The 23,336-nt window shown below is 36.0% G+C and overlaps 1 protein-coding gene across 1 annotated transcript in view; it reads right to left on the bottom strand.

Moving 5' to 3' along the window:
* LOC309802012 (tetratricopeptide repeat protein 6-like) overlaps positions 1-23,336 on the bottom strand; it is a 65,651-nt gene that overhangs the window by 17,370 nt on the left and 24,945 nt on the right. The window contains exons 8-13 of the mRNA XM_082617170.1: positions 23,095-23,255; positions 20,281-20,415; positions 16,517-16,630; positions 13,376-13,495; positions 7,401-7,474; positions 1,572-1,782 (exon numbers count right to left, since the gene is read on the bottom strand). Of these exons, the coding sequence (XP_082473296.1) occupies positions 1,572-1,782; positions 7,401-7,474; positions 13,376-13,495; positions 16,517-16,630; positions 20,281-20,415; positions 23,095-23,255 (815 nt within the window). The remainder of the gene's footprint in view (positions 1-1,571; positions 1,783-7,400; positions 7,475-13,375; positions 13,496-16,516; positions 16,631-20,280; positions 20,416-23,094; positions 23,256-23,336) is intronic.

Genomic DNA, 23,336 nt, shown 5'->3' with positions numbered 1-23,336 from the left:
GCCTTCCCTCACCCCTAAAATGAAGCTAGGTTCCCTTGTTATAAGTTGTCCTAAAACCCATCCTTTTTCTTTGTTGCACTTATCCTGAATAGAATTAAATAATTATTAATAAGACTGCTTGGTGCTTACCTCTCTAGTAGGCAGTAAACTCTACATGAAGAACCAGTGTATTTTGGGCACTGCTGCATCACTAGGCCTAGATCAGTTCCTGTCCTATACTACGTGCTCAGTAAATCCTTGTTGAATGCAATGAATGATGCTGTTAACACATTTCTTTTGATTACAGTAAGTTCCAGCTGTTTTAGGAGTTACCCTGTCTCTAAATTGACTTTGCAAATTTCTACTATGATCAAATAATGGCTAATTTTATGTTTAACACTCAGAAGGCAATCTTACTTCCCTTATTAATCAGTTCTTGGGCATACCACACTATAACCAAACCCACAACCACCTCCAATTTTTTTTTTTTTTTTTTTTTTTTTTTGCAGTACGCGGGCCTCTCACTGCTGTGGCCTCCCCCGTTGCAGAGCACAGGCTCCAGACACACAGGCCCAGCGGCCATGGCCCACGGGCCCAGCCACTCCACGGCACGTGGGATCCTCCCGGACCGGGGAACGAACCTGTATCCCCTGCATCAGCAGGCGGACTCTCAACCACTGCACCACCAGGGAAGCCCAGCCTCCAATATTATTAATCTTAGGTCAGCCAAATTCACTTACTTTTAAATGAAAAAAAATTCAACTTTAATGACAGATTAATAGGAATTTCTGCAAATTACCATAATTTAAACATACTTTGGACCACTGTTTAAATTTTTTAATATTAAAGGGGATAAAAAGATTATTCCTTTCCTTTTCATGGAAAATATAACACATCTGGCACTTTATTCCACAAATACCACTACATCTTTTGTTAGTGCAAATAGCTCGGTGAGTGCATGGGTCAGGTCAGAGTGTCCCAGAAATCACTCAGAGACCTGCGTGACAACACAACAGAGCAACACCCTTCCAACTTGCTGGAAGGACAAATGCCTGGTCTCTTGCATTCCGGTATGTTCTAATCCACTGCCATTTGGAAGATGACCTGAATTCAGAAATCTCTATACAGTGGTTGTCTGATCCATTGCATAGATCATACATTGTTTATTCCCTTTAGCTTTTCACTAATTTAATAGGCCAAAACCTATGGAGCCCAGGTATAAGCTAGTGAAACAAATTTTAGCCAGGTTCTTATATGTGAAACTCATCAGGCAAGTCTTAAAAGTTGTCTATAAGTGTGGTAGGTATAAGGGGGTGAGTTAGAAAGGGGTGTAGGTGTTAAGGAAACTCAAGTTCAGAAGATGCTCATCTCACTATCACACCAGGTCCCTGGGTATGCTCTCCAGGTAGGCTGCCTATAACTCATCAAACCCCTGCTTCCCACTGCTGCTCTGAATACGAATAAGAAAAGAAAGGTAAAATGTTCATAGCCAAAGAAATATCATGTATCCCCATCACCACTAAAAGGCCAAATATATTCTTTTTCTTGTCCAAAAGGTGCTTCCGTGGTAAAATGTTGTTATACAATATTACCTGCAAATTATAGCCTAAACAAATTCTGGCTTTTGTATAGACTGGATTAAAATGCAGTGCTTTCAGAAAGTCCTTCTGTGCTTGTTTGATGGCCTCATCATGTCCATATTCCATGTAAGAATTTCCCCGTCCAATGTAAGCATCCAGAAAACAGGGATCAATTTTAACAGCCCAGGTAAAGAAATTGACAGCTTCTTCAAACTCTTTATTTCTGAAAATAAATTAAAATATTGATGATTTCTGGTGAATAATCTAACTGCTTTTCCTGTATATAACCTCTTCATAAAGAAATGCATTGACCCTTAAAAAACTTAATTTTTATTTATTTTATTTATTTATTTTTTTGCGGTACGCGGGCCTCTCACTGTTGTGGCCTCTCCCGTTGCGGAGCACAGGCTCCGGACGCGCAGGCTCAGTGGCCATGGCTCACGGGCCCAGCCGCTCCGTGGCATGTGGGATCTTCCCAGACCGGGGCACGAACCCGTGTCCCCTGCATCGGCAGGCAGACTCTCAACCACTGTGCCATCAGGGAAGCCCAATTTTTATTATTTTTTATTATCATAAGAACTAATTGTGTAAGTCCATATGACCTAAGGAAGCCTGATGGATTCTTTAAAGATATTGGTAAAAGGAAAGAGGGGAGGTAAGAGACATTTTTATAGCAGAATATGCTGGGATGACATGCTAGAGTTCTTTTTCAGAAGTATAAAAATCTGAATGGCATTCTTGAACCTGTTTTTAACAGTTATCAGTGGCCAGTATAGAAAAACATATGCTATTATTTATAAAATACACTATTTAAATCAGATTAAAATAAATCCATTGTTATTTATTTAATATGTCCTTTATAATGAAAGGAGCTAAATTTTTATCACATAGGAGTTCTTACTTCAGATCTTCTATAAAGGCAGCCCATTTCATCTTGGACACCAAGAGAGGAGGGGAGAAAAAGAAGTAAAATGCATTTTGTTTATTAACTTGTGAATATATGTGACTAAATGATAACTCTGTCTATCTTCCTTAATTAGTCTCCTATGGTGAGGAGAGGGTTGTTGAAGGAATCGAGTATTCCCATGTCCACTTCACATGCATATGTAATAATTATTATTATTATTTTTTTTTTCTTTTTGCGGTATGGACCCAGCTGCTCTGCAGCATGTGGGATCTTCCCAGACCGGGGCACGAACCCATGTCCCCTGCACTGGCAGGCAGACTCTCAACCACTGTGCCACCAGGGAAGCCCCCTAATAATTATTTTTAATCTCAATTAATATGGAGAGTCTAAAATTTTTTTAATAGAATGAAGGCTCTAACACTGAATAACTGCTTACTTACCAGGTACTGTGCTAAGTGCTTTACATATGCGATTTTACTTAATTCTTCCAACATTTCTGTAAGCTTGTTATATTTTTTTATATTTTATAGATTAAAAGAATATCATGGCTCAGAAAAGTTTGCACATAGTAAATAACATAGTAAATAGCATGCTAATATTGCACTGAGCAAATATCTGGGACTCAAACTCAGGTGAGCCAGACTCCAAAATCCATGCTTTCCCACAGTCATCTCTACCCACATTCTTCACCTTTAACATGCTTGTAGTTGGTGCACAGAGCCAGTGAGCTGATATCTCAACAGTGTAGTCAGAAGAAAGCCTTGGAATTCAAACCTAAGCCCAAACATACAAATTAATAGTAATTTTTCAGAACTGTTAGAAGGATCAAATGACAGCATGTGAAAAACCCTTAGCACAGAGACCCTCGCCCAGTAAAGATTATTATCTTCCTTCCATTCTTTTCATTACTTCCCAAAAAATTTTCAAATTTTTATGAGATGCATCATTACTTTGCTAACTTCTCCTTTGTGAAATACATGGAACACAGGGTAACTGTTCTAGAAACTATCATCTCTTAGATATTACTCAGCATTATCTTTTAAAATACTGTTTCCCAAACCTCAGCCCCTCCTTTGTGACAGTTGCCCTATGTTCCACCTACACTATCGTTTACTTAGTATTTTTCTTTAAGTCAAGTCACTCTCTTACTTAAGTAAGTCTATTTTTTAAAATAACTTAATTTCAGTACCACAAATACAAAATCAGTATCTCATGCCATAAACAGAAGGCAACCATGAAAATAAATAAATATTGGTGTTGGATAGTGTAGTCTGTAGAAAACTAAACCTGAGAGCTGTACCATCTATTACCAAGTGTGGGAAAGATGTTAAAGACTAACTCTTAGCTGACATCTTCTCCTTGATGTATTCAGAAGGTTTGAGAAAGAATTCACTTTGAAACTGAAAAGCAATTCAGCTTCTCATAATGTGATTCAATATTTTTTTAATGCTTGTGCACACCATAAAAAATAATGGAGTTACTCATGATATTTGCTCCATGTTTTGGCAAACACTACCCAAAAGCATTCACCAAGTATTGTGTCAGAAGATCACCCAAGAATCAACACTGAAGCACCAGGAAAGCCTGGCCTCTGACGTTACAAACAGGGGAAGGTTAACATTCACATACGTGGGCCACCTGGTATCTTCTGAGTTCACTCTGTGGATTCTCACTAAGAAAACATGGGCTCCCTTCCCTCAAGTAGTTTACAATGAAACTATCCTCCTCCTTCCTCATAACTGGCACTATTTGAGAAGTAAAAGTTCACTGAACATAAGGTCACAATGCTTGTAGCCCTTTCTCACTGTATTACAGAAAAAATTCTAGCATAAATAACAAATTTTTTATCAAGAATAATTACCCAGTAGTATTCCTGTATAAAAATGCATTTAGTTGATAGGTTTTGTTATGCTCAGTATTTCTATCTATGGATAGTGAACTATTTACTTATGATGCATACCTATGGTGACCATGTAAACTGAAGTTTACAGGGCAACCCCAGCTCTCTCATATTTTTCCCACAAAACATTGAAATGCTTCTGGCATATTTACATTCAAATTGTATCATACACATTGCTCCCCTCTTACGCAGAGGGAGATTTAAAATCCTTGTGAGTACATATGCCGATATATGGTTTATAAAACATAATCTCACCCTTTGAATAGTCTAACCAATTTAAAAAGAACAAGAACAAGCAATGAATTGAAGCTATTTTTCTATACATATCTAGTTATCAGCACTAATGTTTAACGAACATCTAGTCTGTTCTGACTAAGTAAATAATCATTAAACCTTAAACCTGGAAAGGGATCCCGAAAGCTACCTGGCAAGTTCTTCAAAGCTGATGATAACTAAAAATCAAGTCCAGAGGAGGTGAGAGAGCCAAAGCCAGAGACTCCCAGACCCCTCCATCACTAGAAAAAAAAGAAAAACTCCATAGACACAGCAACTTCATTTTTCTGAAGATGTGTTTATCACACAGTGCCCTGCAGGTTGGAGCTCCTGTTAAATAATCACATGGCAGTTAGACAATGAAAAAATGTGGCAGTGTCTCTTATATCAGGATACAGGTTCACTGGCACATAAATTGTTAAACATCAATTACACAAATATAAAAGTATATTAAATTAGTTTTTCTAAAACAAAAAGTGTTTGTATAAATCTAAAATAACGTGATCACTGATGGAAGGTGCATGCCTCTCATTATGGTGTCTATTAACTAAAAATCGTATGCTCAGCTTGCAGGCTAGGCCATGGACACCAAGGCCCACCTCATTTTCCAAATTAATCACATAGGTGACCAGACGTGCCCTACTGAGTTGTACAAATAAATCATAAATACCTCCCAAAACTAAAGAATGTGGCTTGCAGAGTCGAAGACTCAGAAATATTTTATGCAATTATAAGAATGGTAAAATAAATGTGCTGAAGTAAAAAAATGGACAGAATATGTAACTCTGAGCCACCAGGCTCTCCCTCTGTGACTTTTTTTTTTTAATCTTAAGGTAGCTTTCTCAAAGAGATCTAAAAATTAACTCTATCTTAACACTCTTAGTGATCAAATTGGGCAACAAGTAGGATATTCAGCCTAAGGAATGTTGTCTCCTAGCAACCACAAAAGTGAGAACCAGAGATATACAAAGGCACACTTCAAAAGTCTGCAACCCCACGAGTTCAAAGATCAAAGCCCTAAAATTTAAAGATTTATTGCTTTTTAAAAATTTTCCAAATGGGAGAATTTTTACTTTCTCCACTATAAGACGCCAATAGTGAATCTCATTATTTACAAACCATGCTGCTGTAGTAATAGGTTATAGCTCACCTTGAAAAGCAAAAATATTTTTCCTGAAATAAATGTAACCAATCACTAAACATTCCTTATTGTTAAATTCAGTAAAACTGTTAAAACACATGGAATTGGGACTATGAGTTATCAGAGCTTTACTGTTGATTTAAATTCTACTTTTATTAAAGGACAATAGAGATTCTAGCGGGATGATGAAAGGTGGTTGTTTGGAATTGCAAAGCAGTATCAGCTTAAGGAGGCTCCACCATATATACCCAGTGATTACATTTCATAAAAGAGATCAGGAACTGACACACAGAGAAATTTACTGACTCTAATAGTTGCAAAACATCGGAATGAGGTTGAGAAAAATTTTGGTGTCTATTTTTAGTTTTAAGAGAATTCAATGACCTCAGACATTTTTGGCCTGTACTCGCCTACCAAAATAAACACATCAGTCATCGTTATTCCATTTCTTTTTAAGAATGACAATTACTTAAAAAGATGAATTGTACAAAGGTTGCTGGATTAAAATAGACAATGGTGTGACTGTGTTTTGATGTCTGTATAAAACTAAAGGTCCGAGACCAGTCAGTTTAGGCCTTTTAACCAAAAACGCCTTCACAAGTTCCAGTTATTATACTACTATGTTCATAAAATTTAAAAAATCTAATTCTCATAGGGAAATGTACCTGTACTAGCTATGTCCTAAAAGGGGAAAAAAGAATTTCAATTTCCTAAATAATTCAAACTATGTTTTATTGTCTAAATTGTATATTTACACAGCCTAGTCTACTATCCTAATTTCCTCATCCAATTAACTGCTATTGTTTCTCTCATGAAAAATAATGCTGTAAACTATTACTTAACCAAATACACTTTATTTCACATTAAAATACTCATGTGCTGCATTTCTATGCTTTTAAAAGCAAAGTGTTTAGAAATTAATTTTTAGATGTCAAATGTATGTGTAAAAATGTAAGTATTATAGTTAGCAAAATCAATCTACTGTACTCTAATATTATCTCAGAGTAAATTTTAAACTGATCTTCCTCTGTATTTTAGCCTCATATAACTGTTCTTTTCTCCCCTCTATAACTTACTTATTTTTACAATAATACCAGAAACAGGTAATGATGTTTTAAGTAATACATTTTTTGTAGATTTTATTATACCATGTAGATATTTACTGGTATTATTTTAATCATTTTTAGATTTAGAAATGCTTTCTAAATGTAAAATTTTCTTGGAAATATAATATTTTTCTAAATCAACCTCTCTTCCAAGAAACAGGCTTTTTAAAAGTTAGTTCCATTTTATGAACAAAGTTAATAACTTTATTTTATTCTTAGATATTTCAAGTTATGCATGATTTCATTCTGTGTATTACCAAGGTCCTTTCCAATAAATGGGCTTGAATCAGATGGATACCCGCAATGCTCTGATGCAGGTATTTACTTGCTGACTTGGCTAAAATAGTTTATTAGTACGTAGAAGAGTGCTGATACAGGGATTCTTTGTGCCTCTCTCCATTTTTGTACTCTGTCACTTCCACAATATTCTCCTCTGTTTCTTCTATTCTTCTATTATAATTATAAATCTGATGGTCTCACTTGCTCTCACTTCAACATAAATTGCACCCCATACCTGTGACAGCATATGGCAGTAGCTTGACAAAGGCTCACATTAGTCTTGCTTATCAGTGCAGCTTGTTTAAAATCCTGAAACAGTTTAACAAATTTTTGTTAATTTTACAGCATTATATTTTGTGCTTTCTTAAACTTCCTTCTAACATTGATTCTACCATGAATAAAATTTACACAAGCATTAAAATATACATCTTCTTAAAACCCTTATTTTTTCCTTTTAGTATCACATATAGAGCGAGAACAGCTGGAGCAGAGGAAACCCATAACCAAAAACTCACTCAGAGTCTTGCGCTACTGTCCACTTTTCCTGTGATTTTGCCTGGTATTATAAGGAGGTATCAGGTTTACTTTCTTTTTATTGTTTTTTCCCAGTGAACACCACCAGAGACTTCCCTATCCAGACAGAGATAGAAATTTACCTGCAGAGAACCTTATGACTATAGGACAAACAGGCACTCAGGCCCAGGGAAAGGGCATAACTGAGCCTCTATGTGTATTAACTAAAGCAGCTGCTACCTTTGCAACCCACACTTCTAGGGGAAAGTGTGTCATTTTATCCAGAGGTCCTAGAGGCCTCCCAAGAGGGAGCAATGGAAACGCTAACCACAAGATTTGAAGTCAGGGCAGTCAGCTGGGGTGTACATGAATGGCACTGGGGAAGAGGTTAAGAGAACTGAAAGTGCTAAGTCGGCCAGAGATCCCGTGGCACCAGAGACACAGTGTCTGAAGCTCTTTAGCTTTTTAAAGCCCTACATAAACAACTGAAACCTGAAGCAAAATAAAAACATCACTAAACTGAAATAAATAAAATATATAAATATCTACATATCAAAAGATCATGTCAACTGCAATGAGATATATATGTGTATTTGTGTGTGTACACATATACATAAATTATGTGAGACTGATTTCAATGTTTGCCATAAAATGGGAAGGAACCAGGGCTTCCCTGGTGGCGCAGTGGTTGAGAGTCTGCCTGCCGATTCAGGGGACAAGGGTTCGTGCCCTGGTCCGGGAAGATCCCACATGCCGCAGAGCGGCTGGTCCCGTGAGCCATGGCCGCTGAGCCTGCATGTCCGGAGCCTGTGCTCCGCAACGGGAGAGGCCACAACAGTGAGAGGCCCAAGTACCGCAAAAAAAAAAAAAAAAAAAAAAAAGGGAAGGAATCTTTCGAAAGTAAGAGTTCAAAGCCTATGAAGGAATAAAGATGGCTCTGGTTTTTCCCAGAGGACTGCTTCAGCAAGAATCTTCTTGGGCAGTTTTGGTTGTGAGCTCACTTGACCAAGCTAGACTGTGGAGAGTACTCTATAGTCCCCTAGAGTGACTAAAAGAAACCCTTCCAGACTCCTTTATCATTTCCAGGAGGCTGGGACGTGGGCATTCTACAATCTTAAAGGGCAAGTGTCAGAGTTCTGGTTTCTACCCAACAAGGGAGAACCCAACCATAACGACAGTCTCCCTCCTCCCTCTCCTCCTCTATCCCCTTCCCCTCCCCCTCATCCTTCCAAAAACCTTCCTTGGCTGTACTAGAGAGAGGAAGATGGCTGTTTTTTTGTTTGTTTTTTTTGTTTTTTTTGGTTTTTTGTGGTATGCAGGCCTCTCACTGTTGTGGCCTCTCCCGTTGTGGAGCACAGGTTCCGGACGCGCAGGCTCAGCGGCCATGGCTCACAGGCCCAGCCACTCCGCGGCATGTGGGATCTTCCCGGACTGGGGCACGAACCCGTGTCCCCTGCATCGGCAGGCAGACTCTCAACCACTGCGCCACCAGGGAAGCCCAAGATGGCTGTTTTATGGGGGTAGAATAAGTTTTCTGCTAATACTGGGGGTGGAAGATGGATGTACAGTCAAACTGAGCACTCTTGGATCCTACTGGAGGAGAAGGGTATTAGTCACAGACCCACCTGAGAACATGGACTCCCCACTTAGATTCCCAGCATATTTTGATACTAAATGGAATTATTTAGAAGAAAATAAGAAATTTATTGTCTAATCAAATATGCTACCAGATAACTCCCGTAGGAGAATTTTTTTTTTCTGAAATGGGGGCAAACTTACAGTGTAACTGAGATTTATTACAAACATTCCTATTAATTTTGGGAGTTAGGAGGAGTGACCACAAACTTAAAAGGCTGAGAATACCAAGTTTAGTTTTATAATCAGATAAAACTTACAAAAGTCAGCTTGACTCTATATATAAAATCATTGTGATGCTACATGGTAGTTAGACATTATCAGCAACAGACACAAATGATGAGTTGGGATTACTTAGAATAAAGCTAACTGCAGTTTTTATGATTTTCCTCTTCTGCACTAGTTTTATTTCTAATATGGATCATAAATAACAAACCACACAAAGTCACTCACATACAAAGCAAATTCCCTCCACTCCCTTCCTTCTGCTGATGAGTTTATTTATAAGACTCTTCACCTGCACCATCTTCCTGTGTGTCAGAGGATGCGCTCTTGACCTCATCCTTCCCATCTCTGGAAACTTGCTCCATCATCTTCTTCTGTCCTTTGTAACTTTAATCCTTTTCTCACCACCCCAACCTAGTATGCCTTCCCTCAAACCTGCCTGCCCGCAAGCTACACATGGCTTTGTCTTTCTAGTTCCTGTCACTACCGATCTCTGAAAGCAGAGTCAACACTCACCATCTCCATGTCCCCAAATGCCATCAACTTCTTGTTGTTTAGTAAGTCCAATTTCATTTCATAATTTGTAAACTGCCTCTAAAGGCATTTTTAAATTTATTTTTCTCAAAGTAACTCATGTATCCAGGGTAGGGTAGAGGGTCCAGTGAAACTAGAAAACTCACAATGCTTACAGGGATGCCCCACGCCACCTCTCCTTATCTCTGAGCCCCACTCCCCAGAGTCAACCATTTTTCATCTTGCTGTTATTTCTTCTGCTGTTTACCTCTGAATTTCTAAATAACATGAGTATTTTATCATGTTTAACTTCCAACATAGGATAGAACTTAGCTACCTTACACCATCACTCCACACACCTCCCCTTCTCCCACCATCCCCATATCCCTATGACAATGTGTTTATTTTACTCTTTATTTTACTTCCCTCAAGTGTAGAATCTTTCTCTACCCACTCATATTTAAGTTTTAAAATCTGGAATGGTAGTTTGGGGTGTCTGGGTACCTCTTCTCCACTATCTTTAACCTTGTGGGATTATGTCTTTTTTATTCCTTCACTGTCTTCCTGGTTTTCAAGAGGACAAAGAAATAAACAAATGCTCTCAATCCAACAAGCTTAACCATTAACTTCCTAAACAATTCCAGTTTAAATGCCGCACTCTACTTCCCACGTTCTTATGAAGATCACACAACTATCAATTAACTAACATGTGTTCAGTGCTCATCCTACTTGACCTTTCTGTTAATCAATCATTCCCACTAAAAATGTTTCCCTGGTTAGGTTTTAAGACTCTGTTCTCTCTTGGTTCTGCATTTAGCCCTCTTATTATTCAGTCATATATTACTTCATTGGTCTACCTGAGCCAGCCTCTTTTTAAAAATTTTTCAAATTAATTTTTTAAATTTACAGAGGGGTGAAACATTTTTTTTGCTTTTAATTACAGGCATATCTTGTTTTATTGCACTTCGCAGATACTGCACTTTGTACAAATTGGAGGTTTGTGGCAATCTTGCCTCAAGCAAGTCTCTTGGCTCCATTTTCTCCAAAAGCATTTGCTCACTTCGTGTCTCTGTAACACATTCTGGTAATTCTCACAATATTTCAAACATTTTCATTATTATTGTATTTGTTATGGTAATCTGTGATCATCAGTAATCTTTGATGTCACTACTGCAAAAAAATTACAACTCACTGAAGGCTCAGATGATGGTTAACATTTTTTATCAATAAAGTATTTTTTAATTAAGGCATGTACTATTTTTTAGATATAATGCTATTGTACACTTAATAGACTACAGTATAAACATAACTTTTATATGAAACAAAAAAGTCACTTATTGCTATATTCACTTTATTGCTGTGGTCTGGAACCAAACCTGCAATAATTCCAAGGCAGGCCTGTAGTGTTTGCAGGGCATATTTTTTTTCCAGCTTTTTTACTTTTACCTATCTATATCTTATATTTAAAATGTGTTTCTTGCAGTCAGAATATTGCTGGGACTTTAAAAAAATTCTAATCTGGCATTTTCAATATTTCAATTGGTGTATTTTGACAATTTCCATTTAATGTAACTACTGATAAGGTTGAATTTAGGTCTACCATTTTTTTTTTTAGGTCTACCATTTTGTTATTTGTTTTATGCTGGTCTCCTCTGTTTCTGTTCCTTTGTTTTCTCTTTCCAGACTTATTTGGGATTATTTTAATTTTTTAATATTCCATTTTAATTAAAATACTCTTTTTGACTGAGGAGGTCACAGTTGAGAAGAAACCTGAAATGAAAGGAGGGTGTGAACCAATAGGAGGAATATTCTACACATAGGGAACAGCTTGTGTGAGGACCCTGAGTCAGAAAGGGAGCCTGGCATTTCCAAGGAATAGCAAAAGGCCAGAGTGGAGTAACCTGAGTGGAGAAAAGAAGAACGCTGACAATGAAGTCAGATCAGTGAGCAGCAGTTAGGTCACTAGGGTCTTGGTTGGCCATAGTCAAGAGTTCAGATTTTACTCTAAGTGTGATGGGAAGTCACTGGAGGGTTCTGAGCAGATGAATAACTTGCTCTGCTTTATGTTTTTAAGAGTGCTCTTTGGCTGCTGTGTGGAGAACAGCATGCAGAGGGAAAAGAGCAGAAGCAGAGAGGCCAGTTGGGAAGCTACTGCAGTGATCCAGCGCAGAGAAGGTGGAGGCTGGAAGGAGGAGAGCAGTGGCAAAAAATGAGAAATGACTGAATTTAAAATATGTTTTGATAGCAGAGCTGACCACACTTGCTCATGATTTAGATGTGGGATGTGAGGAAAGAGAGGGATCAAGAATGATTCTCACCAGACTATGAGCTCCTCAAGGACTGGAAATCTGTCTTACTGATATTTGTCTCTGTATCTTCAATGTCAATGTCAGTACCATGACTTGTCTGAAGGAACACAGGATTTGGAATCAAGTGAGACCTGAGTTCAAATCTTGCCCCAATACTTCCTGGCTAACTAAGACTTGATTTAACCTCTTTTGAATATCAGCTTCCTCTTCCGTAAGTTACAATCATAAATTGTGCAGCATTATTGAGAAGCTGGCAGGTAGGTAGTGAGTGTGCGATAACTAGAGTTAATGTTGTTCTTAAGTACTAAATAAATACTTACTAGGTGGATAACACAGGCCCTACATTTAATTCTCCAACAGCTGAGGTCTTTTGCTTCCAACTCCCATTTTCCTCACTTTCTCCACCCAACACTATTGCCCAGAGTTCCACAGATTTTTGCCTACACCAAACAAAGCTTCCCCTACCTGAGGGAATTCTGAATGGTATATCTCAAAACCAAAACCTAAGGGAGTTCCACTCTTGAAATTACATTTCACCATAGTGTAAATTGCCTAGAATACAGTTTCTCAGACACTTCCTTAATAATAAGTAATTTTGTGGGACAGAATCTCAAAAGATGACTCCAGAAGTTGAAAAATAATATCAATACAAGGAAAATTGTGAATGAGAAAGAGCACTAAGCAGCAAAGTAAATGATACATAAATCATTTTATTGAGTTTTGTCTGTAGCTAAGACACTCCCTTAGGGGAGATGATAGTCTTGATATTTTATCAATTCGGAATTTTTTTTTTTACATATTGGCTATTTATCTGTATTAAAAAGAAAGTAAAAAAACACTTTTTTGCAAAGATTCTATTACTCATTCAAAGTATTTCAACACAATTCTTGCTAAAGTTGAATTTTTGCTCATTAATATTGCCATTTGTTATCAAGAAAAACTTTTTCACTGGTTTTCAGAAGTGAACATGCAAAATCAAGTGGGTTCATTTTTACAAGTAAACAGAAAGGTTTACCTCTAATGCAAAACTGAACTGCTCTAGTTCTGTGTAGATGAGTCCACGATTAATAAGGGCATTTAACATCACAGTTTCTCCAGCATCAAGGAGAAGCACAATTCCATAATCTGTTAATGCCTAAAAATGAAATAATTACTTACACCCTAAAGTCAACTCTTTAGAGCATTACTGCATTGACCATGGACAAACTAGTACCTCATAATTGGTTCTTTAATGTGACAAAATTTATGGCCAAAAATAATCATTTGTTAGATTTAAAGGTTTCCCTTAATTAAATACTGTGGATGTTGCTCTCTCCTAATAAGCGGTGTGCACTGCGCTTGCCCTTCACATGTTATCTGTGAATCATCTGTGAACTACTTTTATTGTGTATGGATTGAAGCAGGGATGCAACACCCTTCCCCAACTTAATAGTTTCACCAAAAGACTGCTGACATTAAAGCAGAGCACTTGTTACCTTTTGAAATTTAATTTCTTTGTAGTGATTTATTGTTTTCTTCACTGAAACCTAAGTTTTATGGAGGCACAGATTATCCATTTTGTTCACCATTGTAAAGCCAGTAACTAGCACCATGCCTGCACATACTAGGCATCTGATAAATTTTTGTTGAATGAATAAATCATAAAGCAATGAAAACAGATCTTAATAAAACTAACAAATAAGTACTTATTGGAATATTACTTCAATATTCTCATTTTTTTAAAGATATTAGTCTAAGCTGAGAATCAACTCAGAGGACCTCTCTCCATTTTTTATCTTTTTTTTTTTTTTCATTTAATGAACAGCCAAGTTTTTACTGGTCATCTACTCTGTACCAGGTACTAGGAGCATCTCAAATTTGGGCTGGAGCTGAATCTCTTAATTCATTTTCCTTCTGAACATTTTGTCCCAAAGAGCCATATAATTTCATCAGAAAAGGCCCAAATCATATTATATATGCCTGTAGCACATGCTAACTGAAAATGCAAATAAAATAGTATTTTACTATTTGCTTAGTGGTTCTCCTCTACTGTTTCATGATTGGGCACTCAAGCATCTAAAAGAATTGTACAATTAAATATCCTATATGTATATTGTGGCATAACTATAAATAAACATTGACAAGGCTGTAAAAATAATTTGTAACACTTGTAAAACAAAACAGAACTAGAATGTTTGCCATTTTCCTTTCACAGAATCACAGAATTAAAACCTGTATATATATCAAGATGCCTTAGAAATCCACTAAGCAGCTGAATATGTGACACAAGAGGAAGCAAAAGCTGGGAAATGAGATTTCGTGAAGGTGACAATGAGCAGGCTTTGTGTTTTGCCTCTGCTATTATTACTAACCTTTCAGCCTTGAGAAAGTTACTTAACACTAAGCCTCAGTTTCCTCATCCACAAAAATGGGATATTAATAACTCATCATATTGTTGTAGAAGTCCACTTTAAAATATTTTGATTATATGTTGGTAAAGCATTTAGCCCAGTGCCTGTCACACAATAAGCTCTAAATGAGTGGTAACTGTTACTGTTTTTATTAATATAAGGTGATAGGAACCAGAATTCACCTTTTCTAGTTTTTATGAAATCATATCTTGGGAGTGCATTTTCTGCACAAAGTACTTGGGTTTTCTCAGTCTTGTTATGGGAGGAATGCTGAGAAACGGGTGGAGGTAGACAAAAGGGAGGAGGTGACACTGTAAAATGACATCTGGTCCACATGCTGGAGGTCAGATGGTTTCACAAAGCCACCTAAAGACTGTTAACCAGAAGCAAACAAACCTGCGAACCGATACAGGTCCCTATTCCCTGTGTGACTTGGATGTGTTTCTAACCTCATTTCCTCAACTGTAAAAGGAGCCCATTGAATGAAAAGCGTTGGGTACCTGGCAGCTCTAAATAACCAATATGTTCTTATTCTAGTTAGGTTTCTATTTAGGTAGTTTTTCGTTTTCTTTATTCATGGAGCACTAGCTCTGTTACACATCAGAGATAACAAAGATAGTAGTTCCCTGCCCCCACCCAGACCACTGTTTGCAGTTCAGGGTTACCCAGAAGAGGCAGGAGTCGGGGTGGGGAGGGAGCTGTCAAAGATACCTGCTGTGCAGGTTACTCTGATAAATGATCCTTTAATTAGCTCCTAGAATGGTTTACAACAGCCTGTGTTAAAAATTAGTTATTCATTTGTCAACATTTCTGGAGGAAACCTGATAATCCGGTTACCAGGAATTCTACATCCTCTTAGAAATAATGTTTCTCAACTTCTTCCTTCCATAGCAAATAAACTACTAAATTTCTAAATGTTTTAAACAGATTTAACTTTCCAAGTTTCCAGGAAATTGTGGGAGTGTGCCCACACACAGCAGCAGGTACATGATGCAGTCTTTTAAAGAATGCTTCATTGACTATGGAAGTGGAGAGAAACAAGGAAAGGGAAACAAGTGGACAGCACAAAGGGAAGCAAGAGATTGGACAAAACACTAAGAAACTACTGACCTGCTCCCCAGTGAGGGATCCTAACTGGAAAAGAACCAAACCAACAAGGAGAGAGTGGAGAAGGGGTAAGATTTAAAAATATAAAAGAGGGCTTACACTGGTAGCATCTGCATCAGGACAAATAGAGAAAAAGGTTTGCTGCAGCCATCAGTTAGGCCTTCAAAACGCACAGACAATCCTGGTCACTGGTCCCTGAGCTGGAAACCATCACTCAAAACTCCCTGCTGCATCTGTGGTCTGACCACTGTAAAAAAATACCTCCACAAACTATTGTAGTTAATGTTGAGATTTTGAAGCAAACAATATTGCTAGTGGTCACTGCTTAAAAATTCTGCACACGTTCATCAGTAGAAACATTTTCTCAAATGAGAATTATGTAATACATTTAAATTTACATGGCCTTTAAATGTTTATATAAGCATTGTAAAATTAAGTTTTCATTTGACATTGCAGAAATTGTATAAGAAAATTTGGTAAGCACTAAAAAGAAAATAAATATTATTTGAAATGGTTCTTTGGTTTCTCAAGTTTTATGTGTATTTCCACAGAATTATTTTTCCAAAATTGTAACAAAAATAATAAGAAAATACTTTACACATGCTTTAAATAAGTTTACAAATGCTTTAAAGTGTTGTTTACTAAGATGGTCATCTTACCATTTGAAGTTCATTTATCTTGGTGTAACATAATGCTCTATTATAAAATGCTATATAACTGTTTTTATCCATGTTGATAGCTGTAGTTAAATCTGTAATCGCTAGTTTATAAGTCTATAAAGAAAAAATAGTTAAGTGAGAAGGGTTAATCATAATGGACTGAAATTTAGTTGTAAAATAAATTCTTGATTCTATCAGAGTTTTGGGAATACTCATTTAACCATTCTGTGTATCATCCATGAAATTAAGACAATCAAGCTAATCTTTCACAGAATTAATTAAGAAGGTCCCTTGGTAGGAACTGCTACAGTTTCTCTCACCTGCAAATAAAATTCAATATATAAACAACTTTAAATGATTATCTTATTTCCATTGTTGCTATATAGCAAGGAAAAAATTAAATTTCTTATGGATAAAAGAGAAGCAAGCCTTATTCATCCAGCAAACATTCACCAGAGCTTGCTTGCTTCTGTCACTCTCACTGTCATATCACATAATTGTCATGTTTTCTATCCATGTTCTCTTTTGCTTCTCTTTGATGCTTCTCTGATACCTTAGATCATCCATTTATATAGATAGTAATTTTCATGGAATTAACAGGTAATACAAGGTCTCACCTTTGCTTTAAGGTATTATTTGCAAAATATTTCATATGAAATGGCTACAGAGAAAGTTCAAAAAAGAAACTCAGGGAGAAAAAAAGTATTCCTTGAAGCATCAGGTATCGATAGTGTTGCTACACCCAGTAATTTCCATTTAGGAACCATAAACTCAAGTAATGATTTTGTTCTGTGTGTATAACTGTATTATTTAAAAGAGTAAAATAATAAAAAATTTCAAACAATCCAAATGTCCAACAATAAAGTGGTTAAAAGTACACTATGGTGGAATATTATGCAGCCATTAAAAATGGTATCTTCAAAGATTAAATATAAGAAGCAGGGCACAACACAGATTATGTAAGTAGCATAGTCACAATTTTGGAAAGTATATATTATATTTTATTAGGAAAAAAAGACAAAATTCAAATACATCAAAATGTTCTCAGGAATTACCATTTGATGGTGGGAAAACAGGTGATTTTTTTTTATTAGTTTCTGCTTTATAACAAAGTGAATCAGTCATACATATACATCTGTTCCCACATCCCTTCCCTCCTGCGTCTCCCTCCCTCCCACCCTCCCCAAAAACAAGTGATTTTAATCTTCTCCTTTATTCCTCTCTGTATTTTCCAAATTCTCTACAATGAATATTACTTTCCTAGTAAAAATACAGAATCAGTGCTATATAAAATGCAAATGTCAAAAATAAATATCACCATTTTATGAAAAATTATGAATTGAAATCCTTTTGATGTACTGTCAAAGTGTAACACCTTCTATGTAGTTCTGCCTTCGTACCATGGCAATACTCCTCTCACAGAGGAAAAAAAGGAAGTGAGTCCCTCCTTAGCACCTGAGCAGCCAACCACTCTAAAATGCCAGAGAACAAGGTAGGAAATGCCTTACCCTGTTGTAGTATTTCAGAACTCCTCTGTAGATGTAGGCACGCACACTCTGAGGATAAATTTTGATGGCCTCATTACAACTCAAGATTGCTTTGGAGTATCTGCCTTTCAAACCATAGTAGGCTACTCGACTTAAATATGCCTTTTCAGAGAAAGAGAGGAGGAAAGCAGGAACAGATATTTTAGTAAAAGTATCAGTTCTACCAAAATATATGGTAGCTGGAACAAATTTATGCCACCCAAAGATGGTATAAAATATAGACTTTTTGTCACTCTCTTTTATTAAGAAAATTTCAAACATACAGAATAATTGAAAGAATAGTGAACACCCATATGCCTACCACCTGGATTCAATAATTATTAACATTTTTCAATTTTGTTGTATCTATTTTTTTCTGAACTATTTGAAAATAAGTTGTAGACATCATAAAACTTCACCCCAAGTCTTCCAGTATGCATCTCCTGTGAAGAAGACATTCTCCTACATAACCACACTACCACTGTATGTCTAAGAAAATTAATAGTATTTCCCTAAAATCATCTAATATTTCATCCATATTCAAATTTCATATGCTTTTAAAATCAAGATCCAACGGAGTTTCACCTATTGGGTTTTGTGTTGTCTCTAGTCTCTTAAGAGGCAGGAATCAATATGACAGTGAAACAAGAAGTAAGTAAAATTAATAACATAGTATATAAAATAATTATTAATAGGTACATTAAAATATTTACAATATTTGTATACACCACAATTCATGAAGCACTTTTACCTATATAATTTCCCTGTTGGAAATCATATTTTTAGTTCAAGGGGAAATACAGATATATGGATTATTAAAACTGTGCTGAAAAGTAGGTAAAACTAACTGACTGTTGCTAACTAATAACAATAACATTTAAAGATTTAACAGTTTTAGCAAATTTAACACACTTTCCAAACCACTGAAATTGTTCAGTTAAATACCTGGTAATGTTTTGGATCAAGGGTAATTGCACGATTAAAATCCAGGATTGAACTATCCTTGTGGAGTTTTACTTTACAAAGCCCACGTTGATAAAAGCCTTCTGCAAAATCAGGATCTGCTTTCACAGCTTTTGTAAAAGAATCAAAAGCCTAGAAGAGCAAATCATGTAGTGAGTAGAATGTATTAATTTAAAATGTTAATAAATTACAGTATATAACTATTGTTGAAAAGTTTTCATTTTAGTTTTTGGTCATTTTAAATATGTTTCTCCCAGTGAACGTTGTGGAGCAAAAAAAATTTATGAACAAGCCAGATTTATTATTATAATTTACAGGTTCCCTTACTCCCAGACTAATGTCTGCATAATCCATGTTGTTACAATACTTTCAGAGGTGTAACTTTAATCATTATTCTTCCTATTGTGTTTCTTCAAAGAAATCACAATTAGTACATTTATTTTCCATGTGGGCCAGCAGATATATGGTTAAAAAATTTCAAAGCAATGGAACTCCAAAATTTTTCCTAATATTGTAAAGCAAAGTTAGGTTTCCTCTGCTTGTCCAAAACGGCTAAAAACATGAAAAATATTTGTAATTAATCTTAGATTTATTGTAATTTCTTAATGGAACAACTAATCAAGTGCAACTCTTTTTTAAAGTTATGAAGATGCAAGTTTCAGACACTGTCCACCCCTATGAATATAAGGACTGGAATGGTGTGTGTGTGTGTGTATAGTTGTGGAATATTCAGAAATAGCCAATGGAAAATACATATTTATCATATCACTGAAAATTTTGAAATGGAGAATTGTGTGAAAGAGCCAAATACTGGATAAATACGTAATAATTGAATCAACTGGTTTTCAGTGAATCTGGTTTTATTCTGATTTGAATTGCTCAGTTGTCAATAAAAGAAATCAGTGTCCTAATCATTTTCCATTTATTCTACATTACACTGAAGCACTCAATATAAAGTACTTACAATTTAATAAGTAAATTTATACTAATGTGATGAAATTTTGATATAATAATTTCTTACAATTAAATTTGTTTAGTGGGAAACATTCATTAGTCTTCCGAATAGTGTTGACGAACAAGCATCAATAAAATGTTTGAATAAATAAAACAATGTAGTAGGTTTTGCAGGGTGCAGACTGCCTATAGTAAGCCAAGCTTTATAAGAAGCTTTGGTCTAGTCGCTCACTGTTTAGGTAGCCTTCAGAAATGGAACTGAATGCAAGGAAACAATTTCTAAAACCATAAAATACCTATGCTCTTAAATACACAAAATACCAGTTGTAAGTTGCCTTCCTCCATGTAACAAAGACCCAAGTGATACAGACAGTCTGATGAAGCTGCTACGGCATTTCGTCCTTTATCAGAATGAGAAAAGATATCCAGCGCCTTTTTAAACATTCTCATGGCTTCCTATAATGATTTTTAAAAAAAAGAGAGGGAAGGGAATGTTTCTTTCTAATATTTATTTAACACAACAGCCTTAGGTGTTAAAAGGAATCCTGAGCACACAGCCCTACTCTCATTTCACAAGAGGACACACAGACCTGGTAAAGACACAGATCTTGTCAGTGCACCAAGAGGCAGGACTTCTGACAGGCAGGAAATCTGACCCACCCAGGTGCCTATCCTACAGGCAGGTACGTAAGCAGGGTTACACAAGTGGACTTTTGGAACTATAATTTCAAATTCTAAAGGGTATTTTCTCATAGTCTTAAATAAGACTAAAATTTATAGACCAATTTATGACCAATTTCCTAGTAATTCTCCTGAAGGGAATGCTGGGCAGCTATTAGGTAGTAAAAGTTCTCCACTGATAATATCTGAGGTTGTTTTAATCAACTTTTATTTTGTCCTGCTATGCTCTCAAGGGGGTTCCATTGACACCAGAAAATAAACTAACATCAAAAATTACCCATTTAAACTATTCTGTCAAAATAGTTGAAACTCTTAATGAAAAAAATTCAATTTTCCAAATAGAAACGTGTTTTCATAACTAGCTACTCAATGTATTTACCTAATATATAGAAATATAGCTACTTGTGACTCTTTAGTCCACTTTCTTAATTATATTAAATTGCTAAAGAAACAATGAGGTTTAACTTGGATATGCTGTGTCCTTTGTGCCCACCCTTAGTTTACATCACATGTCTACAGCTTACCTCAACATTCATCCTTCCAGCCTCACTCTCAGCACATGCCTTTGCAATAGAAAAAAATGCATCACCTTCTCAATTTCCCTCATTTTTACTTTTCAAAGTCTATATCTTCTGCATTTCCATCTTTTTTTCTCCTGTCTTTGAATGGTTTCCTTTCTTCTTTTCAGAACTAACTCCTCAAGCTGTGCCCTTGACCCCAACTCCTTCTGTCCCGCCTTCTGCTTTTGGATCTCTGCCCCTTCATTGCCTCCTGGAGTCCATAAAGTCTTCCATCACATTTAAATTTAAATGAACACATCTACACTTCCTCCTGTAGTTGATGTCCCACCTCTCTTTCCTTCACTACTCTAAATAGTAGTGGACGCTCTCGTAGGGCAAATGTACATTCCAAACACAGTACTGTGGCAGCCATGTGGAGAAAAGCTTGGAAGAGTTCAACACTATTATATAATTCAAACAAAATACAAATATGTTCTGGACTAGGATAATGACCAGAGAAATAGAGAAAGGAAGTGGATTTGAGAGACATTTAGAAAGTAGAACCAAGAGAGCATGACTATTGATTGGGTAGAAGAGGGACCCAATCAAAAGTGACTTCAGGTTTCAGGGAGGTTAAAATAAATTTAAGATTATTCCAAAGAAGGAATTTGATATCATAAAGGTGTCAGTTCTCCCTAAAATAATCTAGAGATTCAATACAATTCAATCAAAATTCCAGCAGGGTTTTTAATGAATCTTGACAAGATGAATTTAAAATCTTGACCAGCTGGAAGAGTAAAGGCCCAAGAATAACCAGGAATTTCCTGGAGAAGAAGATGGTGTGGCAACTTGCTCCACCAGATGTCAAGAATTACAATAAAGCAACAGTAGATAAAACATTGTACTATTAGGCCAGGGATAGAAAAATTGACCAAAGGAATAGAATAGAGAGCCCAAAATCAGATCCACACATACATGAAAGGTTATAATAGGACAGATGTACCACTTCAGATCTTTGGTTTAGGAGAACATTTCAATAAATGATACTGGAACATTTGAGTATCCATATGGGGAAAATTGAAATTTTATCACTATCTCACATTCAAAAATATCAACTTAAGGTAGAGTGAGGTCTTAAATGAAAAAAGCAGAATTTTTAAACTTTTAGAAGAAAATATGGGAAAATATCTTCATGACCTTGGTGTAGGGAGGGAATTTTTAAACAAGAATTTTTTTAAAGCTGTGACAATAAAACAAAAAAAGATACATTCAACTACATTAAAATTAAGACCCTCTGCTCATCAGAAGACATCATGAAGAAAATTTTAAAACCAGCCACAAATTGCAAGAGGATACATGACACACATGTAACAAATCAAGGACTAATACACAGGACTTATTTTTTTCAATGCCAAAAATCAACATGAACAAAACAAACAAAAATGTGTACAGCAAATTGATAGAACAGGAAATATAAGTGGCTATAAACATATAAAAAGATACCTCAACCTTTGCTCAAACTGAGAAATGTGAATTAAGACCATAATGAGACATTAGTTTTTATCCACCAAACTGATAAAAATAAAGTAGACAGCACCAGTTATTGTAGAGGATGGAGATCAATGGGAATACTCATACACTACAGGTGGGAGAATAAATTGGTACAACCCTATGGAAAATGTGCCATTTTCTTGAAAGTTAAACATTTACATTCTCTACATATCAGCAATGTTAACAGAAAACATGAAAAAGAATATTACCCTTACTCTTAAGTGGGAAAAAAACAAAAGGAAACAACCCAAGTATTAATTAATAGAAGAATCCATAAATAAATGGTATGATTTAGTTTTGTAAAAAAAAAATATATATATATATATATATGTAAGCAGTAATTTCAAGCACAATATAAAAATTCCATTAATAGGTTTAGTAAACGTTACTCAAGACTTTTCACCTTGTTCCTCTTGGCCTTCATTTGAGCTTTTGCTAATAGAGCATACATGGTGACCTCAGGCTTATTCAAAGTGGTCCCATCTAAGACCTGAATGGCCTTGTCATGGTTCTCACAAAATGAATAAATGAGTGCTTGCTGTATAGGACTCAACTCAATGAGACCTAAAAGGAAAGGAAAATTTATCAATAACTTTGCCAAGTATCTAGGACTTAGAATATAATTATTTTAAGACAGTCAAGCAA

This window comes from Mesoplodon mirus (genome assembly GCF_964341445.2).
Source record: "Mesoplodon mirus genome assembly, chromosome: 4".
Lineage (NCBI taxonomy): Eukaryota > Metazoa > Chordata > Mammalia > Artiodactyla > Ziphiidae > Mesoplodon > Mesoplodon mirus.
The sequence above is the reverse complement of the archived record's forward strand: the minus strand, read 5'-3'. Positions and strand labels throughout refer to the sequence as shown.